The following is a 7,500-nucleotide window of genomic DNA, read 5'->3' as shown; positions in this document are numbered from 1 at the left end:
GCGAAAGGGAACGTGAAACGAGACGGCATAGGCCGCAGACAAGATTTAGATGTATTCACGTTTCGTTTCGGAATGAAAGGCCGGGCATGGCAGGATATGATCCGCTTCACATTTTTCAATTCATGCACCTGCTCATCATCAATTGTATTTCACAAAAATTAGATCATTCATGTTGAATTCCAAGATTTACTCATTCGAACTCATTATTTTTTTTATCTATTTCACGCATCTCAATTTTTACAATGTCAATGTCAATAATCAAACGTTCCAATAACCGACAATTCGTGTGTGTTTTGTATTACCTGACACCACAGTAGATTGTGGGCGCACCAACAGTCTTATTCACCCCTCTACTTTTTGCCATCTTATAACTGGAAGGGGTGTTTATTCCCAGCCCCTTCTCCTGTAGCACATGAAACCACAGTCGATTGTGAGCGCACCTTCTGTCTCCCATTTGGGTGGCACCCAGTTTCGCTTCGTGCATCTCACCCCTAATTGTTGAATATGTGTATGTCTGCAAGCGGAATGATGCTCCTTTCTGACGCTAAAATCTTGACAGATATGTGGTGGTGTAAATGAGCGTTTACACGAACAGTACGGTGTTTCTCAGAGAGAGAAAATATGCTTGCGTGAGTGACTGAGTTGGTGAGCGATTTGATTTGTTTCCAATGAAGGTACTTTAATTGTAAAGTCATCCTAACATTTTGCGCGATGGAGTGAGTGGCTGAGTGACTGCCTGCCTGCCTGTCTGCCTACCTGATTGACTCACTCACTCACTCACTCTCACTCACTCTCACTCACTCACTTACTAACTCACGTTCTCACTCGCTCACTCACTCACTCACTGAATGGATTTGCTTCTCGTCAAAATATCCTACCTGACTGACTCACTCACTCACTTACTAACTCACGTTCTCACTCACTCACTCACTGAATGGATTTGCTTCTCGTCAACATATCCTACCTGTAAAGTCTTTCTCACGTTGGGCCCGATAGATTCCACGTAGAAGTTGAAATGGTCCACCCCCATAGCACGGCTAGCCGCCACCATTTCAGCCAGGAGGGCGTGATTGTCGTAGTCCTTCTGAAACGCTGGGAAACATCGTGTGATGTTCCAACGATACCTGTTGCTGCTGCTACTGTTGTTGCTGTCATTGTCGTCGTCGTTCTTCGTCTTTGAGTTCTCCACGCCTTCTACCTCGTTCTTCTTGGTCTCTCTCCAGAACTGGTTCTTATTGAACGTGTCATCCTGCACCCTTTTTCGCAGGGTCAGCATGTTCTTCAGATCCTCCAGGGTCTCCTCGTTGACCGTGCTTCCGCGTTGGAGCAGTTTGACCTGGATGTTGTCCACGATGCGCGATTGTTCCTGACTGCTGTGGTGGATTCTCATCATCGTGGTGGCTTGTTTAGAGTCGGTGTCCTTCTGCAGGGACACCCCAAAAGGCAGAACACCCTCCACCAGTCCACCCAGCGGACACAGGATGAAAGCGCCGAGGAAGCTGGAAATGAGAGAAATGTTCTGGAAATGAGAACGGATGAGGTGTTGTCTAGCTAACCGCGCTGGAACTGGTGACACTGATAGCAAGAGTTTGACAAACAGTGATTATAACCTTGAGAATGCTGAATCAGTTAACTTTGAAAGGCAGTTTGAATTGTAAGCCTGTGGTTAGCCGTTTGTTTGCAATTAGCGATTGAAATGAGTGAGGGGAAAGCCAACAATGACTGTTTGAGCCGCCATTAGCATACTTTGCATGCTTTGCTAAAAATAGATGTTTTTGGTTACCCAAGGTGATTATAACATTTAGAATGCTGAATCATTTATCTTTCAAAGGAAGTTTGATTTGTTAGGCTGTGATCAGCTGTTTGCTTGTAATTAGCGATGGAAATGAGTTAGGGGTATGACTGTTTGAGCCATCATTTTGCATACTTTGCCGAAAATCGCGACGTGCGCAGCGTTTTTCAATAATAACTTTTTTTGTTTTCCAAGCCATCTTTACCAAATTGTGCACACCCCCCGCGGGTTAGGGGGAAGAATTTACCCGATGCTCCCCAGCATGTCGTAAGAGGGGACTAACGGATTCTGTTTCTCCTTTTACCCTTGTTAAGTGTTTCTTGTATAGAATATAGTCAATGTTTGTAAAGATTTTAGTCAAGCAGTATGTAAGAAATGTTAAGTCCTTTGTACTGGAAACTTGCATTCTCCCAGTAAGGTAATATATTGTACTACGTTGCAAGCCCCTGGAGCAAATTTTTGATTAGTGCTTTTGTGAACAAGAAACAATTGACAAGTGGCTCTATATCCCATCTTCCCCCTTTCCCCGTCGCGATACAACCCTTCGTGGTTGAAACCGACGTTAAAAACACCAAAGAAAGAATGCACACAATCATGTAGTATCAGTACCTGTGGTCAGAACTTCACTGCCATTCACTGTTTTCGAGATGTCGGGGATTCTGTTGGTGCGTCAGAAATTAGCCACGGTGTCAGGTAGGAAGTTTTGGGTAGAGCACGTACACTACAATTCACAAGAGTAACCTTTAAAAGCATAATGTTGTCAAACAGTGCGAGGTTGTTTTCGGACACAATATTTTTTAATATTTTTTATGTAAAACAAATTGTATAAATTCAATCCATGGTGAAGGCTTACACTTACGATTTCAATTTCTGAAAAAGTTCCATGTTTTCTGATGATGTTGTCGAAATTTGACATGAATCTATTGATATTTAATTGGTAAAGAATGTAAGTAAAAGTCACGCGTGCCACAATCGTATATGTAGCAGTGCCCCCTGAGGCTTCAGACAAGAACTGGAGTCAAGAAATAACTAGTCTTGAGGGGGGCGGGGGCTCGGGGTAAATCAGTTGGTAAAGCACTGGGCCTGTGATCGTCAGGTCATAGACTCGATCCAGGGCGTGACAGACATGGGTCAACTATACTATTATTTGATGACGTAGGGACGGTATCTATGTCCCACCCCCGTGTCACCGCCGTGGCACGTAAAAGTCCGGGGCTGGTATGCAAGAGTTGAGGTTGGAGACTTAAGTCCAGGATAAACTCTATCCTCGACGCAGTTTATCCCGACCTAAGGTTTCTTAACTCGACTCCTGTACACCAGCCCTGCTCAATTTTGCCACAGCACAGCACACTTACCGTCGACCGTTACCGCTCCGGAAGTGGAAAACTTCACCGAAAGCCCTGAGCATGACGGGACAGTCCTGGCAGCCATGAAAGCGACAGACGACGTTGGTGTAAGGCAGAGGGTCCCTGGCCAGCCCCACGAGTCTGACGACAGGTGGCGCCTCCACGTCATCGTAATGAGCTGAGTAAACCGACACCTCAAAATCCTCGTCAATCCATTGCCAGAATGGCTCACCTGCACAAGATCACAAGAACAAAATCTTGTTCGGCCCATTGTGTTAGAATACAAGGATTGCAGGTAGGTAATGCAGTTCATTAGACAAACACAAACGCGCGCACGTACGCACGCACGCACACACGCACACACACACACACACACACACACACACACACACACACACACACACACAAATTTAACACACACCTGGTTTAATGTCGTCGAGTTTTCCGTTAAGACTGTCTTGCGGCGCTGGATTTAGGTCGGATGAAAGACGCCTTTGCGCAGTGACTTCTTCCTTTACGTCAGAATCTGTATCATCGGTGTCGTCGTCTGAGATCCCGTCGGTGTCTGATCGAAAGTCTTCTTTGTCAGAGTGTTCTGACTCTGCTCTGTCAGAGAGAGAGAGAGAACGAGAGAGAGAGAGAGTGAAAGAATGAGAGAGAACGAGAGAGAACGAGAGAGAGAGAGGGAGAGAGAGAGAGAGAGAAAAAAAACCCAATGAAAACAACATTCTTGTTACTGATTACAAATCATGATATGTATTTCTATGTGTGTATGAAGAGAATTAAAAAAATAATTTTAAAAAAGTGCAACAGTTGTCACTTTGTGTTGAATAAACAATAGATCCAGAGGAGCGAATTACTGTGTGGTTGTGTTTACTTTGACACGTGCTTTCTGTACATGCAACTTTTACCGTGACCGTGATTTGCCACTGGTGTTCGTGATCGTGAAAATAAAAATCAAGGTAACTACCAAGTTTCATTGACTTGCACCCAAAGAGTCAAGAACTGCAATTTTTTTACGAATTAATTTCGTACTCGGACCCGGCTGGTCTTGACCTAATTTTGGATCTAAATTTAGATCAGGTAGATCACCGCATCATGCACAATAAGACAGTCACTAGCAAACTATGTCAGACGTCATCATGAGTTTGTGTAAAACAAAATGGAGGCCGGAATCACTCAGTTGAATCGAACTCCGACCAAACACCACGTAATAACTAGGTTAATTTATGCACTCGCGTGAACAAGAAACTGTCGAGCTTCACAGATGTCGTCGTTGGGTAGTTTTGGGTTTGTTTTACTACCATAGGAGGATTTTTTAACTGTAAATGCACTCAGCTGCAACAAAAACGCAAAACCAAGGCTGTGAGCTGCACTGTGCCTTCAAACAAATATCTAAACAAATTACTTCCCTTTGTTTATGAGATCGTACTGGATACAAGTTTCTTTCCGAAGGACTAATCAGCAGAAGTAAGTTATTTGACCGAATGTCCCTGATAAACAATTGTATCATATCATGTGTGACAGTGCACATGCACAAGAAACGCCACCATGATGAATACTTCTTTTACAAAATGAGATTTTCCCCGAGTACGCAGTAGGAGGGTCCAGCAGACTTTAATTGAGTGTGTGTGGGTGTGTCTGTGTGTGTGTCTGTCCGTCTCGACCTAACAGCTTATTGCTGGGAAACTACTGGGCGCAGTTCGTTCAAAAGTTGATGCACTAACTTGATAATAGGTCCGATTGATCGTATTAAAACTTCATAATGTTACCTGGGACCTAAATGCGAAATAAACCACAAAAGCCACTTTATAGTTTTAATTATTATAAATTCTAATTTATTTTAAATTATGATTCATTCGCTCGGCTTCCTGACGAGTGGACGTAAACTGATTCTATCAAGATAAGTTTTGTGTGAATATTTGTTTGTCTGTTCACTTAAAAGACCGTTGGGTCGAAATATCTGTGAATGTATTGTTTTGTCAATAACACACGTTCCAACAACCTACCTTTCTTGTTTTTTGATTTTGCTCTTGAGCATAACATATTTATGAGATCCATTCATGCTGCCCGGGATTTTTATCTCACAATTTTTTCTGATGATAGCTTGCTAAATGGAACAGATGCAAAACTACGAGAATGAATACGATTATACTCCTGTCAGATGTGCACAGCACAGCCACCTTAGTGTGTGTGTGAATTGACGTATTTCTGTATGGATCGATCAGAAGACAGGTGACGCGCTGATCATAATTAGGCCCTGAGTATTGATTAACACAGGCTATCCTAAACCAGGAGTGACATGCGTTGATTTTGTCAGATTACAAACTACAGGCAGGGGGGGGGGGGGGGCGTATTGGTTTACACGTACAGGAACTTCTTCTTCTTCTTCTTCTTCTTCTTCTTCTTCTTCTTCTTCTTCTTCTTCTTCTTCTTCTTCTTCTTCTTCTTCTTCTTCTTCTTCTTCTTCTTCTTCTTCGTTCGTGGGCTTAGACTCCCACGTTCACTCAAGGTTTTTAGCACGAGTGGATTTTTACGTGTATGACCGTTTTTACCCCGCCATTCAGGCAGCGTACGCCGATTTCGGGGGAGGTACAGGAACATAAATCAAGTATAAAACTTGATATTTAATGAGATGGCAAAATGGGGGGGGGGGGGGGGAAGGGTAGGGATGGAAGTGGTGTTGGTGTACGGGTGTGCGGTTCGGGGAGGGGGGGGGGTAATATTACAGTAGGCTAGAGGCTGATGTTTACATACAACAGATTTTATTGAAGTGTCTGAAATTTGTTCCGTCCCGTTTATCGGATATGATTTTGTTTAGGGGGGGTGGGGTGGAAAATGGATTAAAACAAAACAGATTAAAGCTAAGCAAGTTGTTAAACGAGTAGGAAAATGGCTGAACGATCAAGGAATACTGGCTTCATGATTAAGTAGATTATAGTAAATGTAATTCGAGAAATCCCTCCTTCGATCAATATATCTATCCAATTTAAAAACTCATATCCCCACACATTCCAGCTATCCCATTATTTCTCTACTCAGTCAGCGCAACAGCTACTCGCGTAACTTGAATTAAAATCAGTTTTGGAAACAAATTTAATAACAATAAATAATGCATAATATTTCTACAGCGCATGTATCCAGTGTTTAACTTTGCTTAAAGCCCTGTATAATCAAAATTCTACGACAAAAAAACATCATTTAACGCGCAATCACACACATATCAATGATTAACACATTGCTCTGAAAAATATTATCACAAACACACGCACTCACGCGCGCGCAAAACACGTATGTGAAAAACTATGTACAGTACATGGGACAAAAGTGACCATCAGGAACGGACCAGGCTTGAATATTATACGGTAAATGTTTGCCGAAAAGGTGTGTTTTTAGATTTCACAAATACAGAGGTTCCATGATTACATTTTCTCTCATAAAAACTCATTTCTAATTGTGTATTATGTATAAGAATGAATAAAAGAAAAACAACACCCACTGATCGCGTTAGCGCTTCAACTTTACAAGGCTTTCAAGACGCGATCTATTTATTTTACTACTTTTAATCAATTCTGTGTTTTGAAGAGGTATACGAATAATTATAAGAACCCTTCGACTCGCAAAGCAGTCTGTACAACAAAATGCGCCGGCAAAATGCAAATCAGTTCTTTACTACCTGCACCTATTGATTAATTACACGCTGAGTGTAATTACGGAAGCTAATTATCAAAGGGTAGGCCTGCCCGTCTAGGTGTGTGTACAGCAGTGGAAGATTGACACGTCGCGTGTGTGGGGGAAGGAGGCAGGAAGAATCAGGTGTGCTGGTGTTAGGGAGGGTTATCTTCTTCGTCCGGTGAAATGGCTGGTGAGTTGATAATTGTATTTTTCCTCCTATCTCCTGCTTTTCTGTGTGTTCTTGATCATGGAAAATTGTCATATGAAGAATACTTTTGTTAAAAACCCTTTTCCTGGCCTCTCTCTCTTTCTCTCTCTCTCTCTCTCTCTCTCTCTCTCTCTCTCTCTCTCTCTCTCTCTCTCTCTCTCTCTCGCGCTCTCTCTCTCTCTTTCTTTCTTTCTCTCTCTCTCTCTTTCTCTCTCTCTCTCTCTCTCTCTCTCTCTCTCTCTCTCTCTCTCTCTCTCTCTCTCTCTCTCTCTCTCTCTCTCTCTCTCTAACTCTGAAGATTTGGCTCTGTAATACATTGTTTTGCTGAGCTAATGTATTGTTGGGTTACTTTCCGTTTAACTTCATTGCTTTACACCCAATTTTAATTTGAACACTGCCTTATGATCTACAATGCTTCTACATAACGCGCTTCATGTACATAAACTTATATGTTCTACCATTAATGTTTTTATGACTGT

General features: G+C 42.5%; 2 protein-coding genes across 2 annotated transcripts in view; one reads left to right on the top strand and one right to left on the bottom strand.

Annotated features, from left to right (window-relative positions):
- LOC138948075 (uncharacterized) overlaps window positions 1-3,737 on the bottom strand; it is a 5,459-nt gene extending 1,722 nt beyond the window's left edge. The window contains exons 1-3 of the mRNA XM_070319603.1: window positions 3,560-3,737; window positions 3,148-3,370; window positions 965-1,499 (exon numbers count right to left, since the gene is read on the bottom strand). Coding sequence (XP_070175704.1) covers window positions 965-1,499; window positions 3,148-3,200 — 588 coding nt within the window. The 5' untranslated portion in view covers window positions 3,201-3,370; window positions 3,560-3,737. The remainder of the gene's footprint in view (window positions 1-964; window positions 1,500-3,147; window positions 3,371-3,559) is intronic.
- Window positions 3,738-6,851: 3,114 nt separating this feature from the next.
- LOC138947934 (uncharacterized) overlaps window positions 6,852-7,500 on the top strand; it is a 21,176-nt gene continuing 20,527 nt past the window's right edge. The window contains exon 1 of the mRNA XM_070319460.1: window positions 6,852-7,003. Coding sequence (XP_070175561.1) covers window positions 6,997-7,003 — 7 coding nt within the window. The 5' untranslated portion in view covers window positions 6,852-6,996. The remainder of the gene's footprint in view (window positions 7,004-7,500) is intronic.

The sequence above is a fragment of the Littorina saxatilis genome, linkage group LG15 (assembly GCF_037325665.1).
Source record: "Littorina saxatilis isolate snail1 linkage group LG15, US_GU_Lsax_2.0, whole genome shotgun sequence".
Lineage (NCBI taxonomy): Eukaryota > Metazoa > Mollusca > Gastropoda > Littorinimorpha > Littorinidae > Littorina > Littorina saxatilis.
This window is presented reverse-complemented; position numbering and strand designations above follow the sequence as displayed.